Genomic DNA, 15198 nt, shown 5'->3' on the forward strand with positions numbered 1-15198 from the left:
TGTAAACAAACATAAAGATAAAACACAAATGCGTAATACATGACGATTGGTGTCACAATTAAACGTCCTCGATAATCCAGGGGTTCCGATCACTTATGATCTCTAAACCCCTGGACTATTTCAGTATTGTCAGTATAATGTGACCGAATGGGGTCATCCTCGATACTACAGGGGTTACTATCACTGACGCACTATCAACCCCTGGGCTATTCCATTGGTTTGGTTTGGTTTGTTTAGTTTACGTCCTATTAACAGCCAGGGTCATGTAAGGACGTGCCAGGTTTGTTGGTGGAGGAAAGTCGGACTACCCGGAGAAAAACCACCGGCCAGCGGTCAGTACCTGGCAACTGCCCCACATTGGATTCGAACCCGCATCCCAGAGGTGGAGGACTTGTGGCAATATGTCGGGACATCTTAACCACTCGGCCACCGCGGCCCCTTGGGCTATATCATAGTAAAACTGGAGGCAGCAGAAGACAGATGCAATTTAATAATTGGATGTTCATCAAATGAATTGTATAATGGTATACCGTGATTGATTTTGTCGCTTTGAAGCCGGGCGTCGCTCTATCTGTTATCTTCAAAGGAAGTCTCTGAAGCCTATGATAGGTCATTTTCTTCTACTGAACTGCCTTCCCTATGAGATAGTCCAGCGTCAATGATAGTAACTCCTGGCGAATCGAGGATGGGGTCGGATATGTTGCTTGTTGTCTTTGGCGGCAGGAAAAGTTCGCTATACAAGACAAAATGAATATACCAGTCTCTCAAACTACGCAACTCACACTTCACCCACGCATGACACCATATCAAGGAATTCATTAGTTAGTATAAGTAAAGAACAAAAATAAAATATGAATCGAGGATGAGGACAGATGACATTTCATGAGTTTAATCAGTTATGATCAAGTAGACAGAGGTTTAATTCAAAGTAAGATTGTTAATGTTTAAAGATTGTCTCTATTTTATTGTGAGTTGAGCAGTTAGCAGTTAATTTATTATTGACATACAGTTTGTTAAATGTTAACCAAAATATATGTAGATTTATACCATGTTCAAATAACTAAAAAGAAAGGGGTTGTAAAAAGTTTCATTTAGCCATGTGCTCTCAAATCCAGAGTGAGGCTCATGAGATATGTGTCCGGTGACGCCTACACACCAGACATCTATATGTCATAATGTCTAAGTCTAGTGTCAGGGCCCGAGTATCTAGAGATAATTATCGACTAGTTTCCGCTGCTCTTCATATATCTTATGCATGAGCCTCACTCTGGATTTAGAAGCACATGGCTAAATAAAAGACGCCGCGCACAGAGACGCCCAATGAGTTTACATCAAAAACACGACCTTTCACTATCTTATCTTGGTTGAAGTCAGAGCTATTCAGAGGAAGCGGAATGATTATTCGTAAGTTTCATTTTTTGATAAAATGCTTGTGTTATTCATAAGAAGCCAACGCTTATTTTATAGAATTACCTGGAATATATACATTCTTAACAAATATATATATATATAAACTATAGATTTGAATTCCAATGTTATTCGATAAAAATATATTATTTTATATGCATGATGTATGTAAGTTAGAACCATACGCAGCAATTATATTCTCCCTATTCTTGAAAAGCTCGATACTATAGGGGTTCCGATCACTTACGATCTCTACATCCCAATCTCATAGTAAAACTGAAGGCAGCTCAGCAGAAAACGTCTAAACCAATTATTTCCTTTGAAGACTACAGAGAGAGCGAAGCCCAACTTCAACAGAGTGAACCACAGTTTACCGTTATACAGCTCTTTTTATGTATATCAAAGGACTAAATTACCTGTTCTATTTTGTTGCCTCCAGTTTTACTATGAGGGAGTCCAAGGGTGTAGAGATCGTAAATGATTGGAACTCCTGGAGTACATAATATAATATCAAGTTTATTTGGGAAACGGATGCAAATCTGTTCCATAGATAGAAATACATTGAAAACAATTTGTTTTATGATTTATACTTCATTTACAGCTATGATACATATCCATTATTTGCTAAGGCAAATACTTGTCTTTCTCTTTATAACTACTATTTTTATATACTTTTAATGAACAAACTGAAACAGGATTAATTCCTCACATTACCTTAGTATCATACAATTATATAGCTATTTTCCTATTATGAATTATCTGTAACGGAACCATGATCCAAATTCAAATCTAACGTTATATGAGAAAACACGTACATGTAGCATTGATGTACGTAATCTAATTTGATCAACATTTTAATATAACCAGACAATAGATTAAATTAGAATGAGGGTAAAACATGATAAGTGTTACACAAGAGAAAACATTCCTTGCTTATCGGCGAGACGCTCAAAGATAAGGCCGTTCTTAAATTAATTGTGTGGATCTAGAAATTTTTTTTTGCAGAGATTCTCCTTTTCATTTGCGCATCACATGCAGGTAATGTTTTTCTTATATTCCACTGAATAAATAAAAATGAGCCTTTCTGTCTAAAATTGATATAAAAGATATCCATGATAGCACAAAGTATTTAGTTAATGTGCTGTCTGAAATCGACAAAAATTGTCATTATCTTACATAAAACTGGATATTCTAAGAAATCTTGATAAAATAGAAGCATTATTGATTAATATGAACATTGGTTACATATATGCCTCAATAAACAACAAAATTATATCCATTATTAAGCTATACATTTCCCCCTTAACGTATGAACTTCAGTTTTTAGCGAACCGATGAATTAAATGGTATTGTTATACAAAAACAAATTATTTCTGCCATATTGTTCTTTCAGTGCACGGTTTGGAACACTGTCTTCAGTGTAGTGCTGTGACTGACATTTCTACATGTCAAACAGTCACGTGCGGTGCTAATGAGGTTTTATATTCTATTTATATTCTATTTTTTGTACTCTTTTGAAAAAAAGTGAAATGCAATAAATCCGGCTTATTTGGTTGATCTTCCTGGTATTGCTTATACGTATGAAAGAATAATGTTTGCGTACTTATGAAATTTAAAATATTGTTGATATAAAAACAAAAATGTCAAATGTCAATTTGCAGATGCACCTGCGATACAGGTCATCGTCTCTACGAAAGTGACGGCCATCTTTGGTCTATTCTATGCCAATTAGTAAGTTGGAATTGGTGGATAAAAAATCATGAGCTATCTCCAAAAACTGTTTATATTGTACATTATATTAGCACTTAACGCCCAATCTTTTACAGTGTATAACCAGGCACGATATGTGATTTTTTTACAGTGTTTTTACAGTTTCGGTATTTTTAGCTAATTTACACTTATTATTCAATGGACATCTCATTAGGTAATTATTTAAAATATGTAATTTTTCAAATAATTAATCAGTTTCAACGTATTTCGGATTAGAAATTTTTTTCAGTTTGCGAGCTCTCGAGGTATTCATGTCCTTTAGTGACATCTGCTCTCTTGCTGTGGTTTTTCGCCGAGTACTCTTTCTCTATTGTGTTAAGGTTTATTTGCTTTGCTCCTGCCATCCGCCTCTCTTGCGTTTATATGTTGTTGTTCCATTACAAACTAGCTACACTGACCAATACATTAAAACAAATTCAATGTTCAATTTAAAAATATGTATATATATATATATATCAATCGCAAAGTATTTGAACAATGAAAACATGAAAAACTAGCTACACTAACCAAGACACTAACACATATTCAATTTTCAATTAACAATTCTTATCTAAATGTTTACGTGTTAACGTTGAGAGAGATAGTAATAGGCTTATCAATCTAGATCGTCTATACGATAATTGTTTTCATATGAAGTTTTATACAGACATGATGATAAATGTTATTTTTAATCTATTACCTACAACCTCTTGTACTCTACCTATAGGGACAGTCAAATATAAATATTTGGACTGTGTGTCTAGAAAGATGGACATTTATAATGCTTCGTTACGTCTCAGGTACATATGTAAATGCATAATAAAACAACGATATAATACTATTTCATTAATGTGCAGGTGTGTTTTGTTGAACGTTTCGTGAACGGACATGCAGAAAATCTATACACTCTAGGATGCAGGTCCAAAACAGCTATAGTATGTATTATAGTTTTTACAGCAGATCACTGATACAAATACAGATTATGACTACGCTACTGTCTATGTTGAGTTTACTTTGGCAAGAATGCAATCGATTTTGGTGACATTAGACATTATTTTCATATACCCTCCGGTTGTATGTACAGTGTATATGTTAAATTAAAAGATGGAAAATTGGTAATCGATCACCTGAATTCTACCTCAACATATTTAAAATCAATTTCACAATTAATCAACAAGATATCGACATATCTAGTCTGACACATGACCTTATATGACATCTAACACAACATGTTTATGATAAATGGGTCTTATTTCTATTGCAGGCTTGTTTGGTGACACCCCACTCGGTCGGCCGTAGAAGCGGAGGTCAGTGCGGGGCATGTTGTACTGGACGAAATTGTCAGCAAAAACTATGTGGACTTTCGGGAAGTATGTAAGATCGCACGCTAAATCATTGTCAGCAGTTATGAAATGTAAAATGTTGATTTTCATGTAATGAATGATTTGAAAACAAACACATGTATATCATTCGTCTAGTCTATTCATAAATAAATTAAGATATTCATTGCGTAAATTTTCTTTCGATGTTTTCACAATAACTATGTTGATTTTCAATAATTGAGGCAATGCTACAAGTTGTGCATGTGTTTTTTTTTATTTTTCTCTTCCTGCAATATAATTTTGATAAGATAAACGCATGAATCAGACATTTCTTGTGCCTATGCACTCTGAAATTTCAATATGTAGTAAATTCGTGAAGATTCATAGATGTCAATGTCTAAAACATGTTTGCTGCATTTAATATTACAGACATTTAAGATATCGATATTTGGATCTTTTTGGAGTTTCTAAATAATGTTTTGATAAAACATTTTAATACTGCGTTTACCCTGTTTCATACAAATTTTCCATTGGTTTGTTTGTTTTGTTTTTTGGGTTTTTTTTTTTTGGGGGGGGGGGGGGGGGAAGGTGTCATCGTCGGATACCCACAGGTGATCGCACTGCACTACGCTACACATATAACCCGTGGGCAAACTCCTCGTAAAATCATCGTAGACAATTTATATGCATGAAGAATTTTTCATTTTTGCGACGGGATTTCATTCAATCAGAGTAAGCGTGATGTAAAGTACACGGCAGTACAACAAAGGTGGACAACACTTGCACCTGGCGAATGTTTGGGTACGCGATACTGTGGGCACACGAGCGGTGTATACACGTGTGTATGGGCCAGGTAAACTATGAACAAAAGCGTTGTTAGCTTCGTTCATAGCAGTATAGGACTTTATTAGGTATTTCTGTAATAATAATATGCTTTATTAGGGCAGAAATAGGTATTGTCATATGAGTGTTTTATACTAATAGTCTTAATGTTATTAGGTATAAGGTATTTTCGTCAATGTTATCGCAATAACGCCTGGTCTGTGTGACCTTGCAGTTTGGATTGGATGTCTCCATACAGCTTATATATTTTGTACAGTTTGTTTACACACTGGTTACGTTCCAGACATGTTCGTTCACCGACTCAATGATAAATACCGAAATATTTCCCCATATTGCACTTGACTAGTTTGGGAAGATAGAGATCTGTATGATTTGACCTTGATCGTTTTATACAAAACTTACATTTTTTATGGGCGCCGCCATTTTTTTGTTTATCTTCAAGCTAATAAACCAGCTTTCATTCTGAAGAGTTCCGAACTATGTATCGAGTATTCTAATTGGACATTTCTAGTATGTGAATTAGCATTTGCCCACGGGTGATAAGTGTAGCGTTGTGTAGTGCGATCACCCGTGGGTCTCCGACGATGGGGGAGGGTTTTTTTTGTTTTTTTTCTCTCTTTTTTTTTTATTTCATCTATGGATCGATTTTTTACCAAATTTGGCATACTTATTGAAAAGTATTAACATTTTTTGTTCAAAATATTATCATAATTTTCCGATGTTCCGTTTTCAAAACATTATCTTTTTGTGCAACGCTTCATTATTTTGACGTCATTTCCTTCATTGCTCTCACCAAGGACTTATAAATCCTTGTTCTTACCAAAATGGCAACAAAAAAGTGCTAAGACAAGGTTTTCTCAAAAAAGACATAAGGTAAAATTATGAAAATATTATGAACTGAAAGTGAGAACAATTCACTTAACGTATACCTTTAGTTGAAATCCGACTATAGATTAGATTAGGACAATTCAAAGCGGAAAAAAGGATAAACACAAGAAATATATAGCAAAAATATGAAGTGTTCAAGTGAGTTTGTCCAGCTACTGTATTTCACACTTTCATTGCAGCTTTGCGTATTTGTAAGTATCAAACCTGTTTGAATTTGCTTTTCAGACGATACGACTCTAAGTTGCCGGTATTGTAACTATCTTGTCCCGGGCCTAAGTTCCTGTCCTACTCACACAACCTGTGATCCAACAGAAGTACATTTTTTACATTATTGTCGCTTAATAAAGTATACGTTAAGTAGGATGATATTGTTAAGACGGTTATGAATTAATTAATGATTAATTATCAAGAATCAGAGTTGCGCAATGTATATCACTCGAGGTCAAAGTTCAGAAGGTGAAAATATATTGTTTATTGTTTACGTTTCCAAAATTAAATCTATTAGGCCAAAAAAAATATATGTCTGTGTAGTGTTACATTGGCAAATATAGGGTTGGTAGACCGCTATATATTTTTCAGTTTTTTTTACTCTAAAGTAATGGCCGGAACTGGAGTCTGAGATCGATATCCCGACTTTTATTTTTTTCGTAGAAAAGTGAGGGAAAAATAGGGTCGGTCGGCTAACCCTAAACAGACATATATATTTTATTTGTCCTTACTGTGTAGTGTTTTACTTACGTGCATGGTTTAATTATTTACTCTACATTCGCATTATCATCGCAATTTGTAAATTCCACATGGAACCAACGGTGAAATATACAGAAAGAGTATCTAAGAACAATAATATCGTATTAATGGAAGAAGTATGAGGATCGGTGAACCGCAAAATCCAACCCCCATTAATATGTTCCGTTCAGAAAAGGGCGAAATGCTGATCGAATTTAAAGTGCTACACAGTTAACATCTGACTCTATGACATAGCGACCGCACAATAAAAAAAATGTCTGGAAATCCTTTTTTGGGTATAAGATTTGATAGTAAGGTGAATGTTTCGGAGTCAGCTGATTTGGGTATTATGATTGCATCAGTTTCAAATGTTTAATGTGTGGGTCGGGTAATAATGTTTACTTTATTTTAGATGTAAAATGTGTTAAGAAATTTTGGAATTCTTTTAAGTCTGTTTCATACAGGAGAGGTAATCAAGATCGGAATTTTATGAAAATGTTGGTCAAATTTTAGTGCGAATTTCGACAACAGATGGAATCCCCCACATAACAGTCTAGCAAGATTGTACTTCTTTAACATGTTTTATTCACAGTTGTGTGAGATGGCCATCTTCAAAGTTAGTGATGAATGACCTAACATGAAAACCTCATTTAACCTGGACAGTGGCAAATGTTAAATTTGTCGTCTATACCAAATATTTGGTTCTGCGATCTCTATACAGGCCTCAGACCACAATAACACTTCCGGGTCGCTGTAAACAAATGTAGTGCACAAGGAAAGTTTAGGTATATTACTAAACATTCCCTGTCTTAGCTTTTGCAATTATATGCTTTATTAGCATATGCATGTAAAACAGTACATATTATATTGATAGACATTTTAACACATGTCCTACGTTTTTGTGGTAAGGACACAGTCAGTTAGAAGGCTCGCGTAGTGATGTTTAGTGCGTTTTTCCGGAATTTTCCTAAACTTTGCATAGTAGTCTCATTAAAATGAAAATATATTGAAAACGACCAAGTTTTGGGGTATTCTTGAATTTACTATATTGTTCTACTTAAACAGTTGTTTTTATTCATATCTGAATCAGAATTGCAATATTTTAAAAATATGTCATTTTCATTTTCCTTTAGTATAACATATAATGCAGTGGATTGTGGTCTGAGGCCTGAATATCGTTATCACTGATGACCCACATACCTTGTCTTTGCTGTGTTCAGAAATAATAATTAATTTTCTTAATTATTTTGCAAGGCGTGTAAGACTGCCATACATGTCATCGGAGGGGTAATACGGTACGAATACGGATGCGAGCAGAAACATGTAACTATAGGCTTTTATTGACAATTTTCTAATCAACCAGACCTCCACAAAATAGGAATGAAGATTTTTAAAATTAATGAGGCAAACGTTTATATACTGTATGCTACTGCAAACAGTAAGTATCACCTAGTATATATATCTATTCAATTTTTTAATTTAAACTGAACAAAAGTTTATTATGCCTTTCATTAGATAAACTTCATAACCCTTCTAACTATATATAGCGACTGACCAAAGGAATCATCCAGACATTATTCATCGTCATTGGCTCTATAGTTTATCCGTATGTTCTATATGTGTTCATTGTTTATATTTTTGTGAACATATGTGACTATCCTTAGTATATAATTGTATTTGTTCCTTTTGAACGAGCAGATCGCCCCGAAAACTCGACAATATTCTGTCCACAGTTAGAAGTACTTCTTTGTCCCATATTTACTACTGCTAGTTATTCGTATCCTACAGACATGCGTTTATAAGGATATAGTGTTATCTAGAAAACAACCTTTGATATTAATTCCTTGACCAAGATACATGTACCGGGTATTAATCCTGCAACTGTCCCACATACTGACAGATAACTACTGTCGGGTAAACTTGTGCTTTATCTGTCAATTCCCTCTTTGCATAATACAGAGTTACCTCCCTTGCAGGAAGGTATATATTGTGACGTCACTGTATTGTAGGCGAAACTCGCTTTGTTTTCTATGAAAAGTATGACGTTACGCTCGCTAATACATGACTTCATCATCAATACCTACCGATAGCCGACTGGTTCGGACTTAATATTCTTTTATTATCATTCGTGTCTATGTTCTTCCGGTGTGCATCACATTTGACCGATCGCCAGGTGTAATATAGCCACGCCTCGTGCTCACAAACGCACGTGTTTCTAGTCAATGTCGGAGCAAACATTGTAGCACACACAATACAAAATGCAAAGTCACGTGCGGTTTGATTGACAGCTGGCGATCCGTCGAACGTGACGCTACCCAAATTGGAACGCTACTATAAATGAAACACTTTTAAAATATGTGATACAGAATTTTGTGTTTACAATCTTAACAACCAATAACTGTCCTGAACAAAATTCAGGTGTTGAATAGTAAATGTGACAATTTTTAGATGTTATTTTCTTTCCAGCTGCCTATTACCTGTATTTAAAAACGAAAACAATGAAATTGTGAGAAAAAAATCCGGCAAACGACGTCGTACGACAACCCTGAAAACACCTTATTTTAAAACAAGAAAAACAAATGTACAATGGGATGTTTTTGACAGATATGTGACTTAAATAAACTAAAAAATGTTTGAACTTTCCTTAAATGAATTCAAACATTATTAATGAGGTCTATACATTTTTTAATCAAACTATATTTAGGAGGTGTTCCATTTTGGGTACTCGAACCTGCTGAAACACGGGGCTAGACCGGGCATGATTTAAGCTCTCTATTTAAAAAATATGCAATGCTGACAAGTAAACAAATCATGAAATTAAAAACTAAAAATATCTATTTGTTGAAATTTAAGAGAAAAATTTGGATTCATGCACACATTAGAATTTTTTTTTACAATTATCTTCAAAAGGTGTTCAAATTTAGCGTCACGATGCATTTTAATTTTCATATTTCAGCTATGCGCAGCATTCCTATCATCAGACATACGAAATTTCAATAATGAAAGAGTAACCATATGTTCCGCATGCTGTGTCACCAATAACTGCAATGAGAACGACGACTGTTACACTCTACATCATAGTAAGTTGTCCTTCATTATCCGTCTGAAACTGTTCATTAGAGATGTTTAGAGACATTTGACTTAAACAATAACCAAATCTGAATTCTGAGTGACTGTGACGTAATCAAATTCATTAAACAACTGTCCATGCTTAATTCGAATACAATGGGTTTTTTTTTTATTTTTTATGTATTTAAAAAAAAATATTTTTAAAACAATGTTTCAACACAGAATGTATTAATGCCACATATACATGCTAATTGCTTAGTCTCCTTCCATTCTGGCATTTTGCTCTCTCATACATTATAGATAACTTACATTATTTTCTATTATCAGAAAGGGGGAAGGAAAAGAAAAAGAAAGAAGACTGAGAAAGAGGAAAGGGGTAGGGGATAAGGGTATGAGAAGAGAGAAAAAAAGGAATAAATAAGTTGTCTAAGATATTCGAGTGGGGCCTGTATGAAAAATAAGTTAATAAACCAATAAATAAACAATTACCAATGTCAATTATCAATGTTACGATTCCATATATATTAATGTTACATTATAGAATGACCTTTCTGTCTTCTCTAACTATACTGTTTTCTTATCCAATGACTACATATTACTTCAAATTCACACTAATTAGAATTAGGCGGTGAAATACAAACTTTCTACGATAGCAAACAATCTATCAGATTGTGCGATTTGTGACACAGCGGATATATATAGGATCTTAAATGAGTGTTCGTTTCATATGCATTTTTTTATGAAATGAGTCTAAGAAGTTTGTTTTTTTAATTTTTGCAAGCCCCGGTGAGCAAAAATTAAAATTTCGAGACGTGTTTTATAAACACGCACAAATTTTAGATATTTTTTTTTCACAGAACTACAACAACCTACATTTTGAAGAATGTCACGACAAATTATATCGCAAAAAGTCAGCGGAGATCACTATTTTGTCCCATTGTCTTCGAAATCCTGAAGTCGCGTCATTTTCCACGATGTCTTTTTACTGTGTCTGTCATGACGTCATATTAGATTTACAGCCAAAGTAAATCAAGGTCATATTGTATTAGTGTCATATCATACAATTTTTTCATGGATCAATGATCTCTAGTTCATATTATTTAACCCGAGGTGGTGGTATCAACACGTGTTATATTGTACGAGGCTGAAGGCACGGGTACTAGAGCACAGTAACCCATTTTTTCCCCAATAATCTAAATTTTCAACGATTCCGATACCCCAAACACGATGGAATTTACCGTCTGCTGTCGCTATTCCATCTTTGCATATTGCAGAGTTAGCTCCCTTGCGGGTAGGTATCGATTGTTACGTCATTATTTTGTGAGCGCAATTGACGTCAATTTCCCCGAAACGTATGACGTTACACTCCTAAACACATAACGTCACAATCACTACCTACCCGGAAGGACAGATAACTCAGTTATATGCAAATAATTGTGCCACAAACAGCGGTGACGCTGACGTCATTGTTACGTTGCTTAGTATTACGCATGAATTCTCGAAAGTCTTCGGCATTTTCTTCAAAACTAAAAGATAACGCATAACAAATAATAAAGCCGTACAATATAACAATATAAAGAAAGTATGCATAATTTAAGATAGTTTTTTACTATCATGAAACGGTCTGCATGTACCGCCACACCTGTAGCTTGACGCTAAGTCAGCACAATTATTTCGAAGTGGGTTTTTAAGTAAAGAAAAGAAAAAGAGAGAGATACTGTGAGGTACGGGTTGGGAGTTAAAGGAGGGGAAGTGATCGAAGGAGTTGCGAGATCCATTTGCCAAACACTATCGTTGTCAATATAGAGAATTGACCAACCCGCAAAGCACAGATACGTCAAGATCTTGACATGTTCATTAGATAGCACTTAAACGGAGAATTTTGTTCTCACTTTTACAAGGAGACACAATGCGAACTTACTCAGGCAGTCTTTAAATTGCATAAGCAGACCATCTTACAAGACACATTACAAACAATGCAGACAGAGGTTACTGTTCGTTCGATTGAAATAATATCTTACTTGAGTGAAGTAATATTGTTAGGTTCACTTATGTAGTATTGTGCTTGAGTGAAGTAACACGGGAAATACCCGTATGATAAAACGTGTGCTGAATAATTCTGACAGTGTTCTTTAATGACAAAACCTGTATCAGTTACTGTCGTCCGTCTATTCCGTCTTTGCATATAACAGAGTTCGCTCCCTTGCGGGTAGGTATCGATTGTTACGTCATTATTTTGTGAGCGCAATTCACGTCGTTTTCTCCAAAACGTATGACGTTACGCTCGCAAACATATGACGTCACAATCAATACCAACCCGCAAGTGCAGATAATTCTGTAATATGCAAATTCGGAATATTAGAAAACAAATAATATCTTACCAGAGTGATTATTTATGAATTATTTAATTCGTATCAATTTCTAAAAACTATTTATTCCACTGTTCTTTGATTACAGGTATGACGCAAGACATGTTCACATCAACGCCAGGATACTAAGGGTTGTATATGAATGAAACATAAATGATATACTGATATCATGAACCGTTTTAATTTTGTAGTTAAACTACACATATTTCTACATTGCACATGGCAAATGCATATCCTACTTATAGTATTCAATGATGTGTAATTTGTTTCCGATGGTCACACATCACTGTTTCAGAATCGAAATTAAATTACAACGAATAAAGATAGAAATTATCGCCCATTATGCTTTGTGCCGTCGCACAGGGTGGTTATAGTTGACTGTTTGAAGTGGAATATGTGAAAGGCCATTTTGAAGGCAATAAGACGTTATCGATGAATCTCAGCATGTTTTTTTTTTTTTTTTTTTTTTTTTTTTTTTTTTCAACCAATATAATAAACCAGCATACGTTAGACCTATAATCAGAAGCATATTTGGTATAGAAAAATTAAAGTTAATCTTCAAAACACATTAAATCATTCAAATGTCACAAAATAGATATCATGTATTCAAAAAGCATGTTAATAGTTTTATAAATATCATATTTAAGAAAGACATATGTAGAAACGCTTAAATATATAAAAAGTAAAACATTTGAGTCTTTACCGACGATAAACCATTTTCGATTGGTTTGCAATAAATAATTTTGTTCAAAGATAGCCGGGGCTGCGATGGCCGAGTTACCACAAGTCCTCCACATCTCAGTCTTAGACGGGAGTTCGAATACCATATGAGGCAAGTGCCAGATAACTACCGCTGTTCGGTGGTTTTTCTCCGGATACATAGCAGGTACTCCGATTTTTCTCCGCTATCAAACCTAGCACGTTCGTACATGACCCTTACTGTTGATAGAACGTAAAACTAAACACTCTACTCCTCAAACATATCTAGATAACTAAAGTAAAGTTGGTAGTGATTTTAGAAACAAACATACAGACTGGTACAGGATAGCTTGCGACAAGCAAATTCTACATCAATAACATAATGGGTTGGAGGTATGCTTAGTTTAGTTTGGTTTGGTTTGATTAGTTTAGCGTCCTATTAACAGCCAAGGTCATTTAAGGACGTGACAGGTATGTTGGTGGAAGAAAATCGGAGTACCCGGAGAAAACCCACTGATCAGCGGTTACACATGGGATTCGAACTCGCGACCCAGAGGTGGAGTGCATGTGGTAATATGTCGATACATCTTAACCGATCGGCCACCGTAGCTCAGTTTAGATAATTAAACAATTAATGTAACTGTTTTTGATATATCCTTAGTTTTTAAATATTGCTTTAAAGGGCCACTACCTTTCCGGAGCAAAATTTATAGGTTTCTTAAAAACATTAATAACAAAAGAAGATATATATCGATGGCTTAAGATGAGGTTACAACACCAAACATATGCAAGATTTCCTGTCTAATGTACGATAACAGTGAAAATTCATTTCGCTGTTTTGCCGTCTGGCGCAGTGATAGTCAACTACCGCGCGGCATTTAGGACGACGACGGGAAACATAAAACGACCCGCGTTATGAAAATTAACATTTCATTTAATCTAATTAAAAAGTTCTGAAGGTGGTGATAAGTGTGCTAGTAAACGTATAGTTAATAACTTCAGCGACTCTGCAAAATTATTGATCTCGTTTCACATTCCTATTTTAAAAATTAAAAGCCGTTTCGGAAAGGTAGTGGCCCTTTAAAATTCAATTTGACTTATTTATATACATTTGACTTATTTATATACATGGTTATCTTGAATATAGGTTATATAATAATAGTACAACGTGTTTGGCATTGGTTCTTATAGAACCATGTGAGCTAAAAATACTAGCACAAAAATTTTGCCAGATTAGTCATACATCACGTGGCATAATTCCTGAAAATTTCAAATGAGATTGCCGCACATGACTTTATATTGTGAAATAGTAACACTGAATTCTATTTTACTGTTAGCCAAGCACGTTATCCATCAGACACGCACTTTCACATATGATCAGTGTGTAGAATGGTGGCCATTTCTCCCGAGTTGTTGCGATTGACATTCTTATACATACAGCGTAATAATGGGATAACTCATATATGTTCGTGTCTGTTGTTACATCATCTGATGTAATGCATGCAAATTTTCTTATCATAATTTAACATTTAGTGTTTTACATGGGTCTTCTCCGAACACAAACTCTGGCTATGATGACTTTGCACTTTAAAGTTGTATTGCTTGTAATTTTCACTGGAACGATATCTAGTTTTAACATTTGATATTTGAACATGGACATGTATCTTGATGATTTAGCTCTCCAAAACCATATGTCAGCCTATAAGAGAGCCGAAATCTAGGGATCATATATTCCTGGTTTTGAATAAAACGCCTTCAAATGAACGCCATGTTCAGTGCCTTCGGGTTTTGTCGGATATCCGAATCGTATCACGTGATTGACGTCTACACGTCCTGCACGTTGTGATCTAGGTAACTAGCGTAAGCGCACATGTGTTTGTTTACGTTTTACTTCTGGCTAATATGAGCAAATTGTGCTGGTAAATGTCCACAGTGCGAGTACTTGAAACATCTAATTCACACATTGCCGTAATTCAATAATGTGTGTATCAAACATTGTAATGTGCGAGCATTATTTTCTTTGTATATCCAGTCTGCTGAGGTCGACCACGTGTTTTGTTTACGAAATACAGTTGACATTTCTCTTGGTTTCACAACTCTCGTGTTACTTCGAGATTGTTGCGACG

General features: G+C 34.9%; 1 protein-coding gene across 2 annotated transcripts; it reads left to right on the forward strand.

The window, feature by feature from the left end:
- The first annotated feature begins 1295 nt into the window (after window positions 1–1295).
- Window positions 1296–12853, forward strand: LOC138307788 (uncharacterized). Of its 2 annotated transcripts, XM_069248672.1 has the most exons (9): window positions 1296–1404; window positions 2413–2445; window positions 2801–2883; window positions 4014–4091; window positions 4421–4526; window positions 6435–6523; window positions 8190–8258; window positions 9892–10015; window positions 12462–12853. In XM_069248672.1, the coding sequence occupies exons 1-9, from the start codon at window positions 1395–1397 to the stop codon at window positions 12500–12502; spliced, it is 633 nt and encodes a 210-aa protein (XP_069104773.1). In that variant the 5' UTR covers window positions 1296–1394; the 3' UTR covers window positions 12503–12853. The 2 variants fall into 2 exon arrangements, with proteins under 2 accessions (XP_069104773.1, XP_069104774.1); XM_069248673.1 differs by lacking the exons at window positions 1296–1404; window positions 2413–2445; window positions 2801–2883 and adding an exon at window positions 2956–3138.
- Window positions 12854–15198: the final 2345 nt, after the last annotated feature.

This window comes from Argopecten irradians, chromosome 14, assembly GCF_041381155.1.
Source record: "Argopecten irradians isolate NY chromosome 14, Ai_NY, whole genome shotgun sequence".
Classification (NCBI taxonomy): domain Eukaryota; kingdom Metazoa; phylum Mollusca; class Bivalvia; order Pectinida; family Pectinidae; genus Argopecten; species Argopecten irradians.

Excerpts from the sequence above, each read along its gene's own strand:
- LOC138307788 (XM_069248672.1), top strand. Across the intron at positions 2,884-4,013 it reads TCACGTGCGGTGCTAATGAG|GTGTGTTTTGTTGAACGTTT; the intron begins GTTTTATATTCT and ends ATTAATGTGCAG. Across the intron at positions 4,527-6,434 it reads ACTATGTGGACTTTCGGGAA|ACGATACGACTCTAAGTTGC; the intron begins GTATGTAAGATC and ends TTTGCTTTTCAG.